General features: G+C 46.3%; 1 protein-coding gene across 4 annotated transcripts in view; it reads right to left on the bottom strand.

The window, feature by feature from the left end:
- Positions 1-14,839: 14,839 nt before the first annotated feature.
- Positions 14,840-25,711, bottom strand: part of WNT11 (Wnt family member 11) — a 29,876-nt gene continuing 19,004 nt past the window's right edge. For all 4 annotated transcript variants that reach the window (XM_061458140.1, XM_061458138.1, XM_061458141.1 and 1 more), the window contains one exon: positions 14,840-16,204. In XM_061458140.1, the coding sequence (XP_061314124.1) occupies positions 16,030-16,204 (175 nt within the window). In that variant the 3' untranslated portion in view covers positions 14,840-16,029. The remainder of the gene's footprint in view (positions 16,205-25,711) is intronic.

Genomic DNA, 25,711 nt, shown 5'->3' with positions numbered 1-25,711 from the left:
ATACAGATGAAATATCATAAGAAAATATCACACCAAAAAGCTCAGCCTTTCACATGAACCATGTCCACACCAGTGACAGGGGTCACCTTGTTAAAGAAACTCATGTTTTATACCATAAAACTCGATAGTTGAGTACATCATAACATACCAGTTCTATCTTCTCAGCATCTTCCTGCATAGGTTATGCAAAAGTTGGCAAACTTGACCCCAAACCTCCTAGCTGGTTTATGACCAAATATGCATTAGCCTGGCTAGCAATCACTCAGAAAAAGGCTTGTTAGGCAGCTCTTTGCCATTAGTTTCCTTTTGCTCAGACATTAAACAGCCTCGTCCACCTAGATCATAAAACATCTTCCTAACCCTTGCAGACTGTTTAAAAGTGTGCCTGCAGACATTTACTGTCACATCTGGAAAAGCCTGCTCTATCATAATGACTTCAATACAGATTTCATCACAGGACACGTGGAAATTAAACTGGATTCACCAAATCCCTTGCAAGCTGTTCCACACCAAGCACGTAAGAGCTGACTCCCTCTGCTCTGGGGTCTGCACAAGCTGGTGCTGTTCAGCTTGGTTTGCAGGTGAGTCTCCAGGACTAATGCTGGATCAAGCTGCCAGGATAGAGTTATGCAATTTTCCCTGTTCCAGCAATCCTGTCCCTGCCTCTGGCTTTACACATTTTGGATTCCTGAATGCCCCTGGGACCTTAGTGCATGATTCCTTCTCTGCTTCTTGCTAGCATGATGAAGTCATATTTCCTCCTCTTGAAAAGAAACCTTTGTAGAAACCCCAGCTTGGCTATGACTTACTGAACAAGTGGTTTAGGTCAAGGCACAGTCCCAGTGTCTGTTGCAGTGCTAGTAAGGGACTGGGTGCTCTCTACTTACTCTATGTCTCCTTCCATCCTGCTGTTTTCTAGTTGTCTCTGCTCTCTGGTGTGATGTAAAGCCTGCAGTGAATTGCCCATGGTCTGATATAACCAATATGTATCATTATATGGATTAATGGGGGCTCCAGAACCTCATTGCTACACATCTTGCAGGTTGCACTGACACTAGATGTGGCTGGAGAAGAGCAGACCCAGAAGAACCCTTGGCAGTGGTTGCACTGCTCCAGCTGATGGAGCTCAGATCAGTTGGAAGACATCCATGCACTTTGCAATGCTATCTTGAAATGACTGAGGTGGAAGCATTGTATCTTCACTGTAAATGTCTCAGTTCCCTCCTGGGACTGGAAACCTGTGGCTATGGGGACTTTACCTACAAAAAGGCTGCTTCCACACAGAGACGTGAAATCCTGCAAAAGAGACACAGAAAAATGTTTCTTCTTCTTAAAAAAGAAAATCCAATTTTACAAATCCCAGTATTGGAAATCTTGCTGAGAAAAAGCCTTTTCTCTTGGTGAACACAGATGGGTTTTTACTCCCAATTTGATCCCAAGCCAGGAAGGACAAAAGTCCTTTTCATGAAACTTGCAGAAACTGGGACAGAAATACGAAGTTTACAAATTCCTTTCAGCGCTCCTCCTTATTTTACCATCGTTACTGGAAACCCACTGGACCTGAAACCTTTCTGGCTTGAAAACCAATCTGGTGACATTTTAAAATACAGCCTCAGTGACTTCATTCCCTTCTTTTCCTCGATTGTTGCACTTTCTTTCCATGGTTCCCAACGCTCTGCCTTCCAGCCCACCCTTAAACCTGCTTACTACCTGCCTTTTCCTGCACACAAAGGACCCAGGCTTCCCACTCATTCCTGCAAGCAACTCACAATTGACTACACATGCTTAAAACAACCCCATACGAGCTGTGCTGGGAACTCTGTCTTGAGCCAGCCAACGCTCCTGATTCTCTTTGCAGATCTCCCACGGATGCAAAGCCGTGATGAAGAGGGTGTGAGTGCCCCTGTATATGCTCTTTTGCACCCTCTTTGCAGGGCAGTGGGGCTGCAGGCTGTGAATTGGGCCAAGAAGAGGTCTGTGTCTCTTAACCTTCCTTCTCCTGGCAGGGAGCTTGGAGAAGAGGGCACGTTTCTCCAGCCTGCTCTAGAATAGGGTACAACATCCGCTTGCCAAGGAGGAAGAAAGCCACAGTACAAGGATCCCATCTGTTTTCCATCTTGACATGAAGCCAGAAAAACCAGTTGGCTTTTCATTTCCGTAGATGCTTGTGGAGCTCAGCTCCTCACCCTCCTGCCAGTGCACCAGGATGGAGGATGCTGGGCACTGGTGAGGGCTGGTGGTACCATGAAGATCTTGTGGCCTGATTCACCAGCTCCTGACTAGTTTCTTGAGGCAAGGAGCCCTTTGCTTTCCCTGCAGACCCCACCTTGTGATACCTGAACGTGACTCTATAGTCTCAGGGGTGGTGCTAAAACCTCCTTCTGAGGCACAGATTTGTGTGGTCCAGGTGAACCCCATGCAATGATCCTCTCTGGAGTCTGTTACTGAACACCCAATGCTTAAAGTTAGCTGAGCTGAGGAGATAGGGAAGCTACTAACTCTTGAAGCATTTTGGGATCACTCTCTGGTCCTCATTGTGTGCCCTTCTCTCTGAGAATATATGAAGGGGTCTTATGGAGGAGGACCAAGTATAATAGGGGTACAGAGGTTTTCTACCAAATCTGAGCAAGGCAGAAAAGAGCAGTTTGCTCCAGGTTAGCTGTTCTGTTCTCCTGACCCATTGGGAGGTATGGAAGAAAGGGGTTTTGTGACCTCTGTTAGTACCTCCCAGGGTGATACATGCTGGTTTTGCTCCAGAAGAACATTTGGCTGGGCAGCCTTTCCAACTACATCTCATTTATGTGCAGGCAAAGCACTGATTGTTGTCCCCAACCTGCTGCAGGGGCTTGGGGCTTGCCAGCACCTCCATCCTCTTTGCCTGCCTGCAAAGGGCTATGGAGAAAAAGCAGTAGCTCAGGAGAACCAGTAAAGGATCCACCACTTCTTTTCAGTCTCCTTCCTCAGCCTCCGATTTATTAAGCAAGAAGGTAAATGACTATATCGAAACCTGACCTGATACCACCAATGAGGATGATGTGGTCCATGCACTGCGGATAACTTTCTCCTGGCCTTTCATCAACTTGTGGCCCATAGCACTGTTTAAACTCTGACCTTTAGGTATAACATCTCCTGGGAGGCACTGGGACAAGAAAAATAAGCAGCTGTGACCCAACTCGGCTACTGGCTATAGCAGGATATCCCACTCATGTCTGTGCTATGCATCCTTGAGGATTATGAGGGTGATAGCTACATGAAAATAGGAGGATATCCTGGAATGGCATCCAAGAGGGATTTAAAGTTTTAAAAGATTAAGATATTTAAAAGGAGGGATTATTCTTTCAGTACAGGATCTTTCTGTTGTAGGAGGAGGACAAGGGGACACCAAATGAAGGCAGTGGGAGCCAGGTTCATGACAAACAAGGGAGTTAGCTCTTCTTTGAACTGCAGGACTGCTGGGATATGAAAAGGTGACAGTTCTTGCCCATGGCAGGGGGTTGGAACTAGATCATTTTAAGGTCCTTTCCAACCCAAACCATTCTATGATTCTATGATAGCAGCTCAAGGGGAGAGCATATGATTTCAGGAAAGGGAATTAAAAGGGTAATGAAATGCTTTACGTCTCCAAGACTGTGTCTGTCTTAAAGAACCAGGCAGAGCTAGAGCAGTGGCTCCAGCTCTGTTCCATGATTATGCAGGCTGCTTATATCTTAGCTTACACCCCACCATGTCTGAAGCCCACACCAGTTAGTGAGTCCAGAAAACATCTACACATGCTCATGCTAGTAAAGAGCAAGGATCGTGGACAAAACTCAGCAAGGGTGAAGTCATCTCTTTGAGTGATAAAAGCCATCTGGTTCTCCAGTGCCACTTGCCATGGGCAGCTAGTCAACAGGCTCCAACCTGGTTCATTTACTAGCCAAACACAGCCAAAGGTGCAGGTATCTTGGGGCTGTACACAGGCACTTGAGTCCAAGAAAGAAGTGTGATTTCCAACACGTCTCTCTGTTTGGCAATGCAAGTTGGCCGGGCTGAGACAATCCCTTGTGAAGCACTTCAGGCTGCTGTGATGCTGAGATGCCAGTGGTCCTCTGGCCTTGCCCCATCTGCTAGCCAGGTTGTATCTCCACTAGACCTTTCCCCGTTCCTCTAATCTAGGTAATTTAACGAACCAAGCAAGATGCAAGCTGAGATGGGTACCAGAAGGAGCAGGAACACAACATCTCATTAGCACCTCTCACCTTCCATGAGCAAGAGGCCTTTTCTGGTCGAAACAATTTGTCCGATGGGGTTCCTGCAAGTGAGAATAATGTGGTCCATCTGGTAGCTCCAGAGCTGGGATTTAAGCCCAGCAGCTTGGTCAAAGTCCAAACAGAAAGTTCAGCCATAGCTGGGACACCATATTTAAAGGATTACAAGTTTTCCACTCTCAAGCACACTCAAGAAATCGTGGTTATAATTGAGCCCAAAAGAAAGCAGGAAAATTAATTGTTGTTTCATAGAGAAATGCCTTTCTTTGACTTCTTATGCCCATAGGTCTAGCATGTTTCGAAGGATATTTAACAGGAATAGACACAGGAGCTCAAGACTTTGGGATTATTATAACTGAATTAATTTACTTGGCTCTACAAGGAGTACAGTTGGTTTGTTTTTTTAATTCCAAGCATCCCAAGTATAATTGATCATTTAATCGACTGATCCTGAGCTACCCTGGCAATGAGATAACTTAAGAGAACTTCAAGGTTATTTTGCACACGGATAAAGCATGTCCCTAATGCCAATTTCTTATCACTGCTTATAGAAGGAGTCTAGAAACAACTAGCTCAATGACAGAGCTAGCATATCTGTACCGACAGGATCTTGTCCACCTTGGATGTTCTTGAAACCTCAGTCCCTTGCCAGTTTGCTGGAACTGGCCACTGACAGAAGAAGTGGAGGACAGACATAGGAAGGCAGAAGAAGAATATTGCTAAAGGCTTAAACCCTTAGCAAATCAGTGTCCTAACCACAGTCCCTGCACCTTACCAGGACTTGCCACCTCTCCTACAGCTCTGATAGACAACTCTGGCCAAATTAGCTAGGAGATTTAGGATATTCCCACTCTCAAGTGTTCACTGCTTTCCTAACCCTCTGGCAGGCCTAGCTAACACTGTGAGAGGAGTAGATGTTCACAAGGTTCTCAGGTGCCCCGAATCAGGGGTCCATATATTGACTGCCACCCTGTGAATTCACTTGCCCCAGGAACAGCTCCATCAGCCTTTCTGAGAAAATGAAATACACTTCAAAAACCACCCCAAATGCTTCTTATTTCCCCTCCTGCTGCACTGTTCTTCCCATCCAGCACCATTCTTCCCATCCACCACCTACTTCCCTCTTGAGTTTCCAACCTGCGGGCTGCATCCACCACAGCTCCGAATGCCTCTGGAGGCCTCTTAGATCCCTGTAAAGCACTGTGGGCTCCAGCAAGGCTTGCAAGCTGTCAATACCTCATATGGGATATTCAGCACCTCACCTTCAAGTGGCTTGCCTATGATGTAAGAGGGAGCTTAGACCATTATCACCCAGCTCCTGCTCTGCAACGATGAGTCCATCTTTCCTCTTGTTTAATCATGTAGACAACATGGGAATATAAAGGATATGAATAAAAGATGGCATAAAACACAACTGTATTTTTACAAAATGTTTTTGTAGCTAATATAATACACAGTCCAATGCACTTTACAAGGCAGGGCCTCTAAAACCTGCTACCAAACACCAGAATTCATATGTTCAGCTGGTATAAATCACTGCTGCTGATTGACACCAGCTGAGAACCAGGTCACAACTGCCTAATTAAATAGCTTCTCTTTGAGCAGAAAGCTATACTTTTAGAAGTGTAACTGTGAGTTACTTTGTATAGCCCATAAAAAGATAAAGAAAGTGAGAAAGCAAGCATAGAATAGAAAGAGCAAAAGAGAGCAGAAGAAAGGAAAAGAAAGGGAAGAGAAAGAAAAGGAGAAAGAAATAAACATAATCTTTATTTATTTTGGGAGTTCAATTCCTTTCATTGGGAAAGAATGGGAAAGTTTGGGAAGCCCAGACTAAATCATTCACAGTGATAACAGGGTGATACCGAGAGCAGTAAAACTAATTTATTGGCCTGAGTTTATCTGATTCCAGGGAAAGTGAGTACTGCTGAGTGCAGCTCTGACTGTGCTTGTGTCTGACAAGACACACAGTTGAGATGCAAAATTACATTAAGCAGACGTAGCCCATTAAGAAGCCGAGTCTGAAAATGTGCTTTATCCTGTCAAGGCAAATCCTAGTTGAAAACTTTGGGCCTTTAAGGAAAAACCATGCTGCACGAAGATGTTCTATTTTGGGTTTTATTGCTTTAATCTTTTTTGTGTCAGTCCTAGTTACAGGGTGATGATAAATATAAACCCACCTCCACTGGATCTCTAATGTAACATAACTCCATTACCTACCTTCAGCTCACTGAAGAGTCCCTTAGTATGGAACGCAGTAGACCCAGTCCTGGATCCAATTATAATCCAGAATTAGGTGAGGCCAGATCTCAGAGGCAAACCAGGTAAAACTCAAATCATATGCTCCTACCCCAAACTAGGATGAAAGGCAGAATAAGAGAGGGAGCACAGCCATCCATCATGAGGCAAGTGCTGGGTTAGCTCAGATATAGGTGCCTTCATCACTGTCACCTGAAGCTGTATGAGGTGATTTTCATCTCTTTGCATGAGAGCACCTGAAAAGACATGGGATATGGAGTAGAAGGAAAACTTGAATGGGATTCAAGATCTGTGGAATTGCATTTAGTTGTGCTAAAATGATGTGAAAGTCTTATTTAAGAATGTATTTGGTGAATTCCTTAACCCAATTCCTTTATATCAATTTTATGTATAAGAATTCTTCTATTTTGGAAGAAACTCTTCCCTGTGAGGGTGGTGAGGCCCTGGTGCAGGTTGCCCAGAGAAATGGTAAATGGAACTAGATGGGTCCTTTCCAACCCTAACCATTCTATGATTCTATAAACCTACATCAACTGTCAAGCTGGGAAGGAACAATTGGTCTGGACTAAAAAAAGACAAAATATAGTAATGTATTAGTCACTGAGGCACTCAATTCTCACTGGTTTTGGTGTCTAAAAGGCCCTTTGGAGCATCTTCTCTTTGAATGCTTATTTGTTTGCTTTGGAGTATATTAGCTCATCCTCCATGATTCCTTTATTCTCCTCCATCCAGTACACCATTGAGAGTTCAATAGTACCATCAGGATATCAGCAACAAGAAAGAAGGTCAGTCTCATTAGACTGGCCAAGATCATTTTGAGCAGAAAAAGGATGATGTTGAAAGGATGATCAGTGTATTTCTATGCAGGAGGATCTCTCAACTTATCTAAGTCTCCTAAAGGTAAGACAGGGCACTTAGGCTGTTAAACAGCCTACACAGAGCAATGGGAAATACTTTGCAAGGAGAAATCTTCTACCAGCGATTCACTGTTCATGTAAAACACACTTACTGCATGGCATTCATTTTGCTCTTTGAAGTTCCTTTGTTTATACTTCATTATCTGGAATACCCCTGTTAATGGTTGGGAAAAGAAAGTTCCTTTGTACCAGAGCAATTAACAATAGGAGTCAAGTTCAGGGGCCTTGAGCCTGACATTTGATTGCAAGCACCGTGGACAATGCACTTGAATGGTTTTATTTCTTTATTAACTCCACAAAAAGTAAGATTTTCGGGTTTCCATAGAATTATGTGCAAATCCCAAGATGAAAATGTTCCCTCTAATGGAGAGAAGAGGAAAAGTTAAATCTAACCAGCTATATTTTCATGTTTACAATGCTTGATTTCATCCATTGTGTTTCATTGTTTTATTTGGAAGTGTCTTTAAGCAGTTTATGTAAAATAATAGATGGCAGCTGCAATCATTTGGGGCATAGGAGTTATTTAGGATCATGCTCTAATAGTCCAGCTATGCTTAACAACTAATTAGCTTGGTTTATAACAACATCAAACATCAAAACAGAAGGACCTATATGACAAGCATCAGGTTAAGGATAAATCTCAGCCGACTTCTGACATCTGCTCTATCATGTCTACATGAAAAGGGTCATGCTGACTCCCAATGGACACAACTCATCTTATCCTGACCCCCTCTTTGGAGGCACGCCAGGATTCAGGCACTCTGGAAATATCTTCATTGACAGAGCAGGGAGCAGAGGACAACGCAACCTGTGCAGTGTCAGAGCAGGGGAATCCCTCCTGCGGGAATTCATTCAACAATTTGGGATGTTTCACTAAGATCCTGTTTAACTCAGCATCCCTTTTGACGAATCTGGGATGCAAGGACCAGATCTGACCTGGCCCAGAGAAGCTGTGGCTGCCCCATCCCTGGCAGTGTTCAAGGCCAGGTTGGACACAGGGGCTTGCAGCAACCTGCTCTGGTGGAATGGGTCCCTGCCCATAGCAGGGGGTTGAAACCGAATGAGCTTTAAGGTCCTTTCCAACGCAAACCAGTCTGGGATTCTATGTGTGTCAGCGGCAATGATGAGGCAGGATTGCCCTGACGGCTTTGCAAAGCTCATTTTTGAGTGTCACCCAGCCTATTGGTCATCAGTGGATCTGGAAGAGCCCTTGGGATCAGTGCTGTAGCATCCTTGAGTCCTTGCATCACTAGATGCAGGGGTACAATTTAATTACTTAAGGTTAATTCTATTTGAAATGTCTTTGGGTGTCCCCTTGATGTTGCTCTTCCAGCCATTGCGCACAGGGGACTCCTGTGGGACCAAAGTCACTTCAGAGTCCTGAGCAAAGCCTCAGATTGCACCAGATGCTTCACTACAGACTGCTGAGAGGAGCCATATGTCCAGTGGAAGAAGAGTTATTACAGGGGTCAGGGTGAGCAGGGAAGCTGTGGATGCCTTACATCAGCCAATTCTTTGCAACCGTCAGCTTGCCACTTTTATGTCACACCGAGGGTTGCTCATCAAGCATGGATACAGAGGGAATTACTAAACATCACTTCCCATTTTTCCCAATGCAAAGGCACTTCCAGCTCACCCTTCCTGCAGCTTGAGTGCTGCCTGCAGCAAGGAAGGAAGCACCTGCAGAGGTGAGCACTGAGGTGGTATTTTAATCTGTGCAAACCAGACGAGGGAAGCAGCCCTCGATAGAGCAGGAGTTGAGAAAAGGAAGCAGTTTTCCTGCCTCAGCCTGGCTCTGGTCAACATGTGCACCACGGGGTAAAATTAACTGCACATTGAGCAGGTAGAGGAGGGGGAAGTAGCTGCAGGTGGTTGGGTGTTTGGTGTCTGCATGCAGCAAAGGTCTGGATTCTCCTTTCCATGATAAACCTCCTGGACCTGAAGGGCATTTGGCTTGAGATATGACAACAGGTTGGTTTCCTTGGGTTATGCAGTTACTGCTATTAATGCCTTTTATAATGGCCCAAATTATAGCCTCTTATCCTAAATTTCAAGCTAATTTAGGATAGCCCTCAATAGAATCACAGAATCCCAGCCTGGTTTGTGTTGGAAGGGACCTTAAAGCTCCTCCAGCTCCAACCCGTGCCACAAGCAGGGACCCCTTCCACTGGAGCAGCTTGCTCCAAGCCCCTGTGTCCAACCTGGCCTTGAGCACTGCCAGGGATGGGGCAGCCACAGCTTCTCTGGGCACCCTGTGCCAGCGCCTCAGCACCCTCCCAGGGAAGAGCTTCTGCCTAAGAGCTCAGCTCAGTCTCCCCTCAGGCAGGTTAAAGCCATTCCCCTTGGCCTGGCCCTACAGGCCCTTGTCCCAAGCCCCTCTCCAGCTTTCCTGCAGCCCCTTCAGGCACTGGAGCTGCTCTCAGGTCTCCCCTTCAGGAGCCTTCTCTTCTCCAGGCTGCCCCAGCCCAGCTCTCTCAGCCTGGCTCCAGAGCAGAGCTGCTCCAGCCATCAGCAGCTCTGTGGCCTCCTCTGGACTTACTCCAAATTGCTTGAAATATAGGATGAGAAACAACGGGGTCAGAAGGAAACCCCAAAGATTGATGGACTTACTTAAAATCTCTCTTTTCTGTGAAATTCAATATGAATTTCAATAAAACAGCCAATCCTCAAGCATGTTGAAGTTGAGCTCTCACACATCCTTAGAGCTTCAAATATGGGGCTGTAAGCACTCAACTTTACCTGTTTCTATTCTATAGTCCCACCTTTGGTCCAGCCTAGTTTCAGCATCCATCACCACTGCACAACGCTACGGACCTGATCCCAGACTGAGTGAATTTGGGGCCCAGCATTAGAAAATCCCAGAGAAATCCAGGTCTCCATTTAAACAAGCCCATGTTTGTCAGCAGTTACCACTTAGACAGATCTGAGATATCCATAACTGGCATTTATAGGATTCAATTCTCTGTAGTTTTCAGTGCTTTGGCCCTTATCCAGAAAAACACTTATGTTTAGCCTCAACATAGGAGCCATCCCAGTTCAAGCTGTCGCTCTGCTGTACTGGTGGGCAGACGCCCAAAGTAACCCAACCCATGACAATCTGAGGGTCTCAAGCTCTTCCCTGATGGCAGCACAAGAGCTCCAACATTCTGGATCTGATGCCTTTCCCATAAGCTCTGCAGCTTTCAAAGCGTGTTCCTTCACATTCCAGCTTCTCGGAGTTGTGCACTTGCGTTATACCCCCTCTGCCTTTCTGTTTTCTTGAGAGACAATTCAAGGCCATGTGGTTCTGGTAAATACCTTGAAAAATTCCATTTAAAAGAGCAAAAAAAACCCTTCCACAGGGCCCAGAAAGGATCTTTAAAATAACTCATTTCATCTTTACAATGCAGACCAAACCCAGTCCGCTTACTCTGAGCAAGAAGCAAATAAAACCCATCCACAATGCTTGCTATTGTTATTGTTTTTATTATCATAGTTGCTCTTACAATCAGAACACAAAGCTAACGCTGCTCCCCTGAACAGGGGGAACTTTTGCTCTAGATGAATAAACCATGGCTCTGCTGAGATATTTAATCAAACTCTGCCTGACTGATGAAATGGGACCCGAGGGGAAAACAAACCGCAACACAACACGGTGGACATGTTAAAGTCATTAATCTCAGGTGGATTTTAAGTTCCTTGTTCCTTCTCCCCCTCTCCCAGGTATTGGTTTCTGTTCTGCCTCCCATGTGCCGAGGACAAAGTCGCGTCTGAGATGGTGTTTGATGACCCTTCCTCATGCAGGAAAGGCGAATCCTTCGTGGTGGGGCAAGGGTGTTAAGGACAAGTCATCCCAGGGCTGAATTCTCCTCTTGCTCCCCATGCCCCCAAGTACCTCTAGAGCTTCTTCCCACATCTTCCCTGAGCAGGTAGGCAGCACAAGCCCAGCTCACTTGGAGGATGCTAATGGTTGTCTACAGAGATCTGTTTTGTAGCAGGAAAAGGAATGGCCTCTTAGGGATTCATTTATCTCTTTCCTGACAAAGGCACTGTTAATTGTATTGAGGCTTTGAGCAACCTGGTCTAGTAGAAGGTGTCCCTGACCGTGGCAGGTGATTGGAACTGGATGAGCTTTAAGATCCTTCCCAAACCAAATCAGTCTGTGATGCCATGATTCCATTCCATTCCATTCCATTCCATTCCATTCCATTCCATTCCGTTCCGTTCCGTTCCGTTCCATTCCGTTCCGTTCTGTTCCATTCCGTTCCATTCTGATTTTTGCCTCCTTTCCTCACTGCCCTTCCCCTGAGCAAGAGCTTTTGTAGCTGCTTATGAAACACTCATGGGCTACTGCTTTAGTGTGATTAAGATACTTTCCATTTCACGGACTAAAACATCCAATGGGAGTTTTCTATGATGAATATCATTTGCCTACCTTAGGGAGAAACCTAAACGATATAAAACTGGAAGGGGGTGAGGACTGGACGAGGAATTCATCTAAACATATAAATCCAGCTGGATGCACATAAGGTTTAAATCCTCAGATATAGAAATAGAATTAAGTCCAAACTGGTTTATTAAATCGTGGCTATTTTTTCAAGTGATTAAATGCTACAAAGCCACCGATATAATACTTCTTGAGATAGCTTGTCTTCTTCCCTCAGGGCTAATACTGTAATAGTTGGAAATAATAGTATTTATGGGAACATATCAGCTGTATTTTCCCAACTAATGTAAATCAACAGAGCTGCGTAGCAGGACATGGGCCTTGGCCAAATTATACCAGCTATTAGGATCTGATAGGGGAATGTTATAAGAGAGAGAACTGCAGCATCACCTGAGACACTCACAGTAATTAAAGCCATTTCATTGAGAAGCTGAAAGACCTCAGCGTTTCTAAGCAAAGGCTTGAAAACTGGTTGCTGAGGGGCTGGGGGAGTGAAGGAGAGTGGTACATGAAGGTCTTGCCCTGCTGTTAGGGATATATTTTCCTTGCAAAACTGGGTTGTGACAAATGTTCTCCCAAATATCTTTCAGACCACACAGAAAATAACTTGGCAGCTACGGCCTGGAGTCCTGTTGCAGTTAGAATCGCAATTGAGAGCAAAGGCACCTCTCTTCTGGTCTCTCTATGCTTTGGGAGGAAAGTATCAGAGCAAGGTTGCAAGGAACAAGATGCACCATTAGACCTTCCAGAGTATGGTCTCGTGATATCGACTCTGTGTTATAGACTCTCTTTTTATGCCTAGTTTCTATTCAAAGGAAAAGAAAACAGAAAACCCTTGTCTTCCTCTTATACAAAGCTATTTTCTGGGCAAAATAGAAGGTGCCAGAGCATCAGGAGGGAGATGACCCTAGTTTGCAGGATGAAGCAGGGCTGTGTAACAAGGGAAGCTGCGGTTTATCATCAGACCTTGCCCTGTGCATTACTCTTGTCTTGGTAAAGCACATTGTCAATGCAGGGTGCAGCTGCTTCAAAGAAGACAAGGGCTCTGAAACTTAGGATTCATGGGAAAAGGGGTGTAACAATGTTAGTTCATAGACCAACAGCCTAGAGTATGGGCTGGGGACACACAGTGTCAGCTCAAAGCACAATTCAGATGAAGCCTACGATTAGTTATTTAGAGGAGCAGGTAGATTTTGAGCCTGGATGCCCCAAACTGCAAACCCCCAAAGAGCACAGCATTTCAGTTCAGCATCGAATCATGGAATCATCATAGAATGGTTTAGGTTGGAAAGGACCTTAAGGTCATTCAGTTCCAGCCCCCCTGCCATGGGCAGGGACATCTCACATTAGACCATGTCACCAAGGCTCTGTCCAACCTAGCCTTGAACACTGCCAAGGATGGAGCATTTACACCCTGTGCCAGCACCTCAGCACCCTCACAGGGAAGAACTTCTTATCTCCAACCTGAACTTCCCCTGTTTCAGTTTGAACCCATCACCCCTTGTCCTATCACTCCAGTCCCTGACGAAGAAGCATCCTTGTAGCCCCCTTCAGATACTGGGAGGCTGCTATCTTCAGTAACAGACAGTTATGGGCAGAGGCAGACATAAAACATGAGGTACCACCATGGCTCAAGGTCTGCTGAAGGGTCATGTCCCACCAGATGGACCTGCAGATGCCTGGTAGGCTTCCCCAGATCTTCTCATGATCTGCAAAGTTTCTTCTGACATGAGAAAACCAGCTGAGGAGCACAGCTCTAACACAGGAGGAGCGAAACACAGCTGAAAGCAATGTGCATATAGAGCATTTCTTCCACCTCACTGCTTTTTTTTCGCCAAGCAGAAAGACTCAGGACATCAGCAAGGGAGCAAGAAAAGGAGTCATTACGGAATAGCATTGAAATGCTCAGATTTTTCTTTGCTCAGAACATCCCTGCCTTGCTGGCTCCATCAGCAACTGGAAATAAAAATTCCTTAGAAGAATGAAAGTGGACCGTTTCTTTACATCTCAACTGAAGCCAAGTCCTGGCTTTGGAGAGCAGTGGGATTTGTGCCACCAGCCTGTCTGCATGTCAGCCTAAAGACACCCACCGCTCATCACACCACACTGCAGAGACGTTTTAGTCCACCAGCTTTTATGGGGTGACAATAACACAAACCACTGACAAACTACCAAAGGCCTCTTTTTGCCTGCTCGTGGCTGGGGGAGGGAAGGAGGCGAGGAGACCAAATCCATTACAGCAAAGCAAAGTAGCTGAGGAGAGCAAAATATCTCTAATGTTGCTCTACAGCCAGCAATGCTTTTCTCCTCCAGGTCTCAGGACTGCTCAGGTTGATGTCAGAGGCAGTTGCCTCCTAGAAGGCAGCTGGGTGAGGGGGACAGAAGGGGATTTGGATGAAGACTGCAGTGTTATGGACATATTTCCCCATAGAAAAGAGCCACTGTTTCCCCTCATTTCTGTAGGAGTGATTTTCTGGCTGTGTACAGCACTTCCTTAGAGAATGGGGTTCCCAAAATGATCTGAAGAACCTCAAAGGCTCCACTGCCTTCTACTCCTCTAGCAGACACCCTCCTCCAACGTCCCCTTTCCTAACAGGGACACAGAGCTGGCTGCCTATTACAAGAGTAAAAGAGCAAGGAATGGAACCTAACCCCTGCACAGCACCTTCTCTTCACACACAGGAGCAAACCACCATGAGAGGTATTAGTCACGTTTGTTATCAGGCTCCTTTGGGGGCACTGAGGTGTTTTACTGATGACAATGATGGCTGATGCAAAGCAAGAACGGTGACTCTTACTTTCTGCAAGTGCTGTGTTTCCTTGCCTTGACTGTATCTTGGCTAATTCTGCTCCAAATGAAGAGGCTGGGGAGACAGGGAATAAAGGAACTTCTCTATCCCATGCCAGCGAGTGCCTTGAGCCATGCTCTTCTCCCATCCTTGGGAAGGAGAACCAGGGTTGCTTTCCAAGTAGGAGAGTGAAACATAATGATCTAACATTTTGCTGTTGCACCAGTAACTTCAGCATTTATTTCATACTATTGTTAATGCTCGTTTATAACATAGCGATATATTTATGTAGGAAGTAGAGTAGACAAAAGCAGGAGATATAAATATTTCTGTATGTTCTCATACAAAATATGTACAGCCACAGATAGTGGTTCTCTGGTGTCTCGAGGCAGGGCCACGTGAAGGACTGACACGTTCCCATTCCTTCCTGCTGGGAATAGCTGCTGCCCTGCTCCCTGCAGCTGGGACCAGACTTGCTCCGCTCTCTGCAGTTTCTTGGGGTTGGGACAATAGTTTGTATAGGGAAAAATGAGGCAGCGACATAATTCCCTAAGGATTTGATAGCCCAGTGTGGCCCAATGTGACTAAGGGCATTGTACCCAGAGGGCAAGATAGAAAGAGAGCAGGAGCTGGTTTTGTTTCCACTTTCCCACTGGATTTTGCCTTCGCTTTGATATTTTATCCTAATGTCCCCACTACTATCTCACAGACCCAACAAATTCCTATTCTGCCTCCGTGATCCCAGGGGATTTTTTGCATGGCTGAATTCAAAACCCCATCCAGCCTGGGTTAACCAAGGACAGCTTTTCCTGCAGCAGTGAATTCAAAGTCTCAGACCTGTGTAAAAGAAAGGTTAAAATGAATTGTTCATTTCAGGGGATTGACCTGAAATTTTTCCACCTTTATCATCCGGGATGGATGCTTCCCTGCTAAAAGTCTTTGGCAACAAAGGCAGTTATTGCTGAGAAGTCGTAGCTTTATCCCCTTTGGGATGGTCCTAATGCAGACTGAGTACCTGTGCTGGAAGGTAAATGTGAGCCTTAGTTGTTTTCAAACAGGAGTTGCTTACTCCTTTTGTTTCTCAGAATACTAAGGCACTTGATGGCTGAACATCATTGGCGACCATAGGAAATATTCGGGAAGAAGATAACATCCCGAATGAGTTTTTGTCTTCTCAGAGAGCATTTTATTGGCGGGGGAAACATTTGGTTTTGGGGGTTTAAAGGGTCTTCTTTTTACTGGTGTGAATGCTTGTTGTTTTCCTCCTACCATCTTCCTTCAAGTCTGTGTCTTTACAAGATAAACGACGTCTAGCTGAGGAAATGATTTCTCTTCTCTGCATAGTGCCGAGCTGCCGCTGGCATCTCAGCTCCCGGGTGGAGACAGGAGGGATCTCACTTGCACACGTATCTCTCGACAGTCCTCTCGCACTTTTTACAGGTCACGTAGCAGCACCAGTGGTACTTGCAGTGGCATCGCTCCACCACTTTGTCCATGTAGGGGTTGTAGCCTCTGCCGCAGCACATCAAGTCACAGCTGTCGCTCCCGTTGGAGGTCTTGTTGCATTGCCTGCAAGAAAGAATAGGCAGTAAGCAAGTGCAAAACATAGAATGGTTTGGGTTGAAGGGACCTTAAAGCTCCTCCAGTCCCAACCCACTGCCACAGGCAGGGACCCCTTCCACTAGAGCAGCTTGCTCCAAGCCCATGTGTCCAACCTGGCCTTGAACACTGCCAGGGATGGGGCAGCCACATCTTCCAGTGCCTCACCACTCTCACAGTAAAGAACTTCTTCCCTACATCTAACCTAAATCTCCTCTGTTTAAGCTTGACCCCATCACCCCTTGTCCTGTCACTACAGTCCCTAATGAAGAGTCCCTCTCCAGCATCCTTGTAGCCCCCTTCAGACACTGGAAGCTGCTCTGAGGTCTCCACGCAGCTTCTCTTCTCCAGGCTCAACAGCCCCAGCGTTCTCAGCCTGGCTCCATACAGGAGCTGCTCCAGTCCCTGCTCATCCTCGTGGCCTCCTCTGGACTTGTTCCAACAGCTCCATGTCCTCCATATGTTGAGGACTCCAGAACCGGACACAGGGCTGCAAGTGGGGTCTCACGAGAGCAGAGGGGGAGGATCACCTCCTTCAACCTGCTGCTCACACTCCTTTCCCTGCAGGGCTTTCCAAAGCACTGCCTCGTGGTGGTGCTGGGATCTGACAGCTCTGCAAGGCGCTGGGTGAAGCCAGCACAGTTGCATCTCAGCTGCAGCCAGCACATGGCAGGGGTGAGCACCCAGCCAAGCAGCCCTTGACACCTTCAAAGGAGGTGGGGAGAACCCCAGGGCTCCACTCACATCACCAGCTCTGACACCCAAACTAACATTAAACTCCTGTTCTGACTCTCAGTTCGAGCTCAGCAGCATTCAGGCTCCCTGTCAGGCAAGGCAAGACCCAGCTCACGTACAGGCAGACAAGCAAATCATGATACCTCCACCAAATCAAAACCTCATAGTCCCTGCAATCTGCATCCCCAGGCAGGCTCCAAAGCCGTTTGAAAGAAGCTAGAAGGAGATGATACCTTAAAAACCAAACACCGGTGTTTGTCCAACACTACCTAACCTGCAAAGGATGGAGGAGAAACCCTGCAGGCACAGAATATTTGCACAGGCTCCATGCCAAAGATTCAGGGCTGGGAAAGCTCCCAAACAGGCTGTTACAGCCACTATCCAGCCCTGACACTATCAGGGAAATCACAACCGATACTGGCAGGGTTGGACTCTGCACTTTCTCCCTTCAAAGTGTCTCCCAACACGGTAGAGCAACCGGGGAGCTGGCACTATAACACCCCGAGCGCTGACCCAGGGGCAGGCGGCACAGCGGGAGCACGGTGTAGGATGACAAGTCGACAAATATCACAGGGACCTCCACTGCTTGTTTTGCTTCTGCTTTTAATTAAAGCCAGACTCATCGGGATAAGTCGCCCGTTGTGTTGGGTTCCCTCGCTTTGTTCACTTGCAGGTGGCTGGGTTGAGGGTTGCAGATGTAACTTGTGGATTGAGGATTCTCTTTCACTGGTCATGGATCCACAGCCATTCCTAGAACTGATCCATTGATCATGGATCCACAGTCATTCTCAAAAAACAGCTATTTCTTTCCCCTGAAATATGCGAAGTTGGGTCATTTGGACCCAACTTGGCATATTTTGACCCAGCCTTACTCAGCTGAGTCATTTGGATCACACTTGACATGAAAGGTCATGTCAATCATAGAATCATAGAATCATAGAACAGTTTGGATTGGAAAGGACCTTAAGATCATCCAGTTCCAACCCCCTGCCATGGGCAGGGACACCTCACACTAAACCATGGCACCCAAGACTCTGTCCAACCTGGCCTTGAACACTGCCAGGGATGGAGCATTCAGAACCTCTTGGGGCAACCCATTCCAGTGCCTCACCACTCTCACAGGAAAGAATTTCCTTCTAATCCATCCAACCCATTTCGGATGCAATGACGCATGTCCTAGAGATGCTGCTTCTCTATGGGCTGTAAAAACAGCCCATGGTGGAAGTGTTCTTGTTTGGTCAGGTGCTTGGCTGGACACTAGCACTGTAGAGTAACAGGTCTCACTATGCACCCAAGACCATGGGGCTGTGAAATCTATGGAGTCTTGAAACTACTGTGAGAAAGGTGGGATGTAGAGTGGAGCAATTGCTGACATAGAATCATAGAATGGTTTGGGTTGGAAAGGACCTTAAAGCTCATTCAGTTCCAACCCCCTGCCATGGGCAGGGACACCTTCCACTAGATCAGGCTGCTCCAAGCCTGTTCAACCTGGCCTTGAACACTTCTAAGGATGGAGAAATCTTGTTCTGCATGGCTATTTGGCCAGAAACATTCTATGGCTGGTTCAGGGGCAAAGAAAGGAGAGAGAAGCATGAGCTGAGCACTCCATTAATAGATGAAAACAAATCCATGAGATTTATAGGAATTCCTCATGAGGTAATGCTTTAGGAGAAGTTACGGGATTAATGAGGTGTTGAGATTTTGTTCTCGTTCTTCCTTTCTTTTCTCCTGACTCAGGCGGGCCTCCTGTTTGTTATTCCTGACTCGCATTCCTCTCCAGGTTCAGCGTCTAAAGGCCCTCCCCTTTTTGCTCCCCCTCTTTTCGGAGCTGTGTAAATATTTACCAACCTTTGAAAGCCTCTGCCGAAGCCGAGGTCTGCAGCCACACTGAGCGTGTTTGCCGAACGCTGAACCAAAGGCGTTGTTACCGCCCCTGCGAGCCAAGGCCCCTCCGCCAGGAAACCTCCAAATGACTCCTCATAAATGTATCAGTAAATGCATTAAATATTCAGAGCACAGGTTCAAATATGGGCCTGTTGACATAAGGAGAGGGGAGGGTATTTGACATCCTTACTCAGCTTTACCGGTGGATGGAAAGGTGGATGCCCGGCTCTTCACCTAAGGAGGATGGGGAGTCTGCAGAGGTGTGGTGATGGATGTGCAGTGCATCCGTGCCACCTCCTGCTGACAGCTCATTAAAATGGCCAAGAAAAGGAATAGATTGGAGCGCCTCTCATATGAAGACAGGCTGAGAAAGCTGGGGCTGTTCAGCCTGGAGAAGAGAAGCAGCCCTGCGGAGAAGGACTTGGGGGTGTTGGTCCATGAGAAAATGAACATGAGCCGGCTTCAGTGTGCGCTTGCAGGCCAGAAAGCAACCGTATCCTGGGCTGCATCAAAAGGAGCGTGACCAGCAGGGCGAAGGAGGTGATCCTGCCCCTCTGCTCTGCTCTTGTGAGACCTCACCTGGAGCATTGTGTGCAGTTCTGGTGTTGCCAATATAAAAAGGACATGGAGCTGTTGGAACAAGTCCAGAGGAGGCCACGAGGATGCTCAGGGGCTGGAGCAGCTCCTGTATGGAGCCAGGCTGAGAACATTGGGGCTGTTGAGCCTGGAGAAGAGAAGCTGCATGGAGACCTCAGAGCAGCTTCCAGTGTCTGAAGGGGGCCTATAGGGATTCTGGGGAGGGACTGTTCATTAGGGACTGGAGTGATAGGACAAGGGGTAACAGGTTAAGATTGAAACAGGAAGTTTAGATTGGATATAAGGAGGAAATTCTTTCCTGTAAGGGTGCTGAGGCACTGGAATGGGTTGCCCCAAGAGGTTGTGAATGCTCCGTCCTTGGCGGTGTTCAAGGCCAGGTTGGACAGAGCCTTGGGTGCCATGGTTTAGTGTGAGGTGTCCCTGCCCATGGCAGGGGGGTTGGAACTGGATGATCTTAAGGTCCTTTCCAACCCTAACTGTTGCATGATTCTATGATTCTATGGGTCCATTCTGACTCCAGTTCACCACTGAAACATTCATTTCTCAGATGTACAAAGCACCCAACAGTCAAATTTACCCTACTCATGGAGCAAAAGTCTTCTACATGCTCTGTTGGGACCTGAGAATCTCCCTTTCCTTGCACCCACTCCTGTAGTTTGTAGAAAATGAGTGGATCTACTATGAGATATTCCTTTCCATAGATGTCTCCATCCTACCCAGCCTGAAAGAAAAATAAAAAAAACCCAAACAAATCTCACTTTAAAATCCACAATCTTCCCTCAGTTCTGGATAAAAGAACAGGGACATTCTGGATGGATGGGTTGAATAGGCAAAACAAAGCTTTTGACCCCATCCTGAACCTCAATGGGCTTCTAGAAGACTTTCCCTACAATGCCACTCACCAGAGATTGTGTTTTCTATTTTAAAGTATAGGCCTGGATGAATTATCTTTATTTGTTCTTTAAACAAGCTGAAACAGAGTTACTTTCTCAGCTGTATCTACACACACAAAAAGCAAGTGGGAGAAGACAAAGGAGCCCAAAGACCAGAGTTTACCCACAGAAGCTGCCCTCGAGCATCTGCTTTCAGAGCCCGCGGCTGCGATCTCACCAAGCTCCCCGCTGACGGGTTAAGTTCAATCTCATTTGTTTTGGGCTTGGTCCAGCACGATTCCAGCAAGTCAGAGAAATGCCCTCCTCCTGAGCCCCGGAGAGAAAACACGAAGGCAGGCGATTGCATCTTAACACAACACCGTAACCTCTACGAGCACTTGGAAGACCGGTGAAAAATGATGCTTCAGGCATAATCCCGGCCAAGGTTCTGGCTCAGGAACAGGCTTTCACATTGTCACAGTGCGTTTTCCTTCTTCATGTAAGAAGGGAGGAGGTCAGCCCTGCTGACTGGACAAATCCTACTCAATAGGCCTGTCCAAAATCAACCCCCTCCAGCCCTCGTTTGGAGAAACATCATAGAGCATCATCATGGGGTGGCTCCTCAGAAGAGATGGGGAAGGACATCACAGCACTTCTAAGAGTCTTTCTCCAGGTGGAGAAGATAATCCATCTCATAGTTACCTCCTGGGGGATTTTCATTTTAAAAGCTATGGGGAGATCATAGAATCATTGAATGGTTTGGGTTGGAAGGGACCTTAAAGCTCATCCAGTTCCAATCTCCTAGCATTGGCAAGGACACCTTCTACTTGAGCAGGTTGCTCCAAGCCTCCTTCCAGCCTGGCCTTGAACACTGCCAGGGATGGTGCAGCCACACTTAGTTTTGCTGGGGATGCCAGTTCATTTCTGTCCCACCAGCAGATATAAGAATAGATCTTTTTGGTTGCCCATCTGGCATCTGAGAGCCCCACCGAGACCAGGTCTGTAATGTTTCACCCAAAGTAATGGGCCAGATGTCCACTGGGACTTCATCCTACCAGTCCTATTGCTAAGTGGAAGCTGCTTATATATATACCTATATTTATATATATGCATATGTATACATAAAACTCATTCTGAATCACAACAACTGCCTGCCTGGCCCAATACATCTCCAAGTGTCTGTGGGAGAAGTTTTTTTAGGGAGGAAAACACAAATCCAGCTGCTTTCTGTAGTCCTTTTCCTCATACATCACCGGCACCTGGGCTGTTACATTAAGGATGAGAGAAAGTATATTCCTGCCTAGGCATCTCAGTATCCCCTTGTGGACGACTTGGCCGTGGGCTTGTTTCATCCCTTTCTGACCTCAGGGAAACCATCTGCCTCCATGAACTCCAGCAGCCACAAGTCCCAAAAGACAGTACTGCTGCGTAAAGAGGTAATTCACTTTCTCTCTTTTAAATCAAATTCCTATTCATTCCTTTGGTGCCCCTTGCTCTGGTGATGTCAAGTCTTACAGCAGTATATAGAAGAAAGAAAGAGAAAAATAACTCAAATGTCCCTGGAGACGTGTAGCACAACGGACAATGCTAAAAATACATCAAAGTGTACAGCTTTACAGAAGATTTTGAGGGCAGAATCTTAACTGCTTTTAAATTGCTCTCTCATCCACAAGGAATGCCTAGAGACTGATGTTGAACAACTGTACCAAAGAGAGTTATCGATAGTACATGTCAGCGAGGAGATGTCGAGGGAGATCCGGGAACCAGGCTGTATTTTCATTAATGAGGAGTAGAGAATGAGATTAAAAACTTGTGGATAAGGCTGGGGCAAAAGGAGCTGAGAGCATGGATTAAAATGCAAAGTAAGCAGCACAGTTTGAGAAAGATACAGATAAATGTGGGAGTGTTCCCAGGAGAACCAGAGGAGCACAGGAGAAAGAGGAAAAGGACAAAGGAACTGATGTAGGGAAGTTTGTAAGATGCCTCTTCCCATCTATAAAAGATCATTGCAAAAAGGAGAGAATAAATGTTCTTTATACGCAGAGGAAAGAAGACAAGAAATGAGTTTCATTTCAGATTAGTTTGAATTCAGATTAAGAAAAACGTAACTCTAAGGATAATAAAACCCTAAAACAGGCTGTTTGGGGAAACTTTACAACCAGAGTACACAAATATCTTCAGTAACTAGGTAATCTCAGTTCAGTCTTGCTCCTAAATAAAATCAGGCTTTGTGGAAAGGCATTCCTAACCCTGATATTCCTTAACTCTAACACTGGTTCGATGCAGAAGAGATTTAGGAGAGCTGGCTGCAATGTTTTGTTCATTAATTCACTGCCCACTGTAATTTTACCTTGTGAAATTACTCTTTCCACTGCTAATTTTATGATTCACCAATCTGTTTGGGAAACTTTATGGTCAAATCCAGGTCTCTCAAAGTGGGAAGGATTCAGACTTCCCTAGGGATTAACTACAAAAAGCCCCCAAAAACACAGCTGGCCCAAATACTGAAATGGGCAGTGGCTATGAGCGCATTGCCCTGGGAAAGCAGAAATAGCACTGCAGGTGGGAGGAACAGAAAGCTGCCTGTTTCTGACTTCCCTCCAGTTTAAGCTCCTAGGACACTCACAGAAGAGCTATTTGCTATTTGTTACTCATCATTTGTTGGATCCCATGAAAAAAAGGTAGCACACATGGAAACAGCTCCTGAAATGACTAAATCATCACACATTATGAGCTACTCAAAGGCAAAGCTCATCGCATCACTTCTTGCGCCCGTACTGAGGGACAGAAACTGAAAGAGGCTGTAACAAAAACCAAACACCAAATGCTGCTGTCTACCCATAACTACCACTATGTCGCCTAAATATGAGTGCTTCTGCTAAGAAATTCTATCACCCATGCAATGCAAAGCATATCTTTGAGATGGCAGTGAACAAGTGGTAGCAAGGGCTGCCATCGAACTCTGAAAACCACCGTTCTCTGCAGCATTTGACCAGCCCCACTGTTGGGGCCACCAAGATGCCAAAGAGGTACCAGCCATGAAGTCTTTGCAGTCATCATCAAGCACCAGTTGCATGCTCATGAGTGTTCCTATACAAGAAAATATACCAGCCTAAGACAGCTTGGGAGGCACTTAAGACTAATAATGCTGCAAAAAAGGATGAATACATAAGCAAGGAGCAACCACCAAAGAGCAGCCACATCCGTTGTCAGAGTGAATCACCTAAGGAGTGGTGGCTAACCAACCCAGATGAGCTGCAGCACAAGGTTGCAGCCCCATTTCTGCAGTGTAAGAGAGCTCCTGCCCATCTTCAGCAGGGAGGAAACAGCATTCACTTGGCTCCAAGGCTGCTCTGGGAAAGATCAGTAATAAGCAGCTTGGTTATCTCTGCAAGGCTTTTGCATGCATGGCAGAATTTCCCTTGCCTTGGATCCCTTAAGGGACCTTAAACAGCCTTTGAAACATGATACATTGCACCCAACTGATAAAGAAGGTTAATACTTTTGCTTCTTTTCTCACACAAGAGATCTCAAGTTTATAATCTGCTATTATAGAATCATAGAATCATTAGGGTTGGAAAGGACCTTAAGATCATCTAGTTTCAACCCCTCTGCCGTGGGCAGGGACACCTAACGCTAAATCATATCACCCATTTAGGGCAATAAATTACTATTTCTCATTTACTCAAAGCCAGCAGCAAAATTTCCAGGCAGGGGAAACTGAACTACCTTGTTAAAAGGTGAGCTATAGGGAGCTTCTATCCAAGAAAGCTCTGAAATGGGAACATAGAATCATAGAATAGCTAGGGTTGGAAAGGACCTTAAGATCATCTAGTTCCAACCCCAGTGGCTAATTTGTTGTATGGGAATCTGTACAATCCACTCACTGCTCTGCAGATCAGCTCCTTCAGGTTTTAATCCAGACCATTCTTTCTTTGGCTGTGAAACCTTGATGGTGGCACAGAAGCACAAGGAGTTTGGCTGGAGTCGATGAGGGCTGTGGTTGCAACAAGCCTGTTTGCAGGAGCCTTGGACACCGGTTGCAAAACTCAGCTCCTTCATCAGATTTTGAGCACTTCAAAGAGGCTTCAAATCTCAGGTTTGGGTCCAGCTCCCTGACTTTGGAGTCTGGGTGCACCCCAAGTGCTTGGAGGCAAGCGGATTTCCAAACCATTTCTAATTTCAACTGATTGAGAAAGGGAAAGGCATCTCAGGAAACATTTCAGGCTTGCTCCAAAGAAGACTTTGAAATCCTCTCAGCAAAGAGCTCTGAAAGGCTTTTGTGCACCCAAGTGAACCTTTTCCAAGTGGATTTTCACGCGATCCCACTACAAGGTAACTCAATTCCCTTTCCTGCCTGAAAACCACACAAGTCCGCACAATGCAAGGGATAATTGTAGAGATGGAAGCTACCAATTAGATTATCCCTTCCACCCACCTGCCAGTGCAGGATTGTTCCCTGCAGTATACACTGAAAAGCAATATGTCTGAGGTGTTGCAACTGAGCCATCAACCGCTGTCTTCCTTCCAGCATGCTTTGAGCAAGCACCAGACCTGGGGGAAAGGGTGGAGGGAAAGGACTTTATATGATGTAAAACTATCCATTTTTGAGGACAAGAAACAAGAAAGCTGGAGAGGGGCTTTGGACAACGGATGCAGGGACAGGCCAAGGGGAATGGCTTTAACCTGCCTGAGGGGAGACTGAGCTGAGCTCTTAGGCAGAAGCTCTTCCCTGTGAGGGTGCTGAGGTGCTGGCACAGGGTGCTCAGAGAAGCTGTGGCTGCCCCATCCCTGGCAGTGTTCAAGGCCAGGTTGGACACAGGGGCTTGGAGCAAGCTGCTCTATGGAAGGGGTCCCTGCCCATGGCAGGGGGTGGAACGGGATGAGCTTTAAGGTCCCTTCCAACACAAACAATTATATGATGACTGAGGTTGTTAATGGTGTCTCCTCCCCTCTGCCCCCCATCGAAGGCAGAAAGCGGGACTAGAAAGATGCTGGAGATGCCCAAACCAAAGTCTCTTGGACCGTGCTGATCAGGGTGTGCTCTGTAACACCCTGTGAGCTGATCCCTGCACCCACGCTCATGGCCAGAATAAAGCCAAGGAGGGAATAGGCAGGTGGCGGAATAAGAGAGAAAAGGAACTGAGGGACCACTACTAAAAAATCCCTTTTTGATTGCATTTGCCATAAAAGACCTTAACAATCGGCCTAGTAAGAAGCAGCAGGATCTCCCCCCAGAAGAAATTAATGTGCACAAGGATAAAGTGTTAAAATGCCTCTGGGACTTTACTTATAAAATAAAAAGCTACTTGGGTTATTTCCATGCAAGTGTTTTACTTAGCAGAGTGAACACGAGCCGCATTTCCCCCTGCCCTCTCTAACAGCATCC

Source organism: Pezoporus flaviventris, unplaced genomic scaffold, assembly GCF_033815535.1.
Source record: "Pezoporus flaviventris isolate CSIRO_AGI_PZ_B2104156 unplaced genomic scaffold, CSIRO_AGI_Pfla_v1 ptg000025l, whole genome shotgun sequence".
NCBI lineage: Eukaryota > Metazoa > Chordata > Aves > Psittaciformes > Psittacidae > Pezoporus > Pezoporus flaviventris.
The sequence above is the reverse complement of the archived record's forward strand: the minus strand, read 5'-3'. Positions and strand labels throughout refer to the sequence as shown.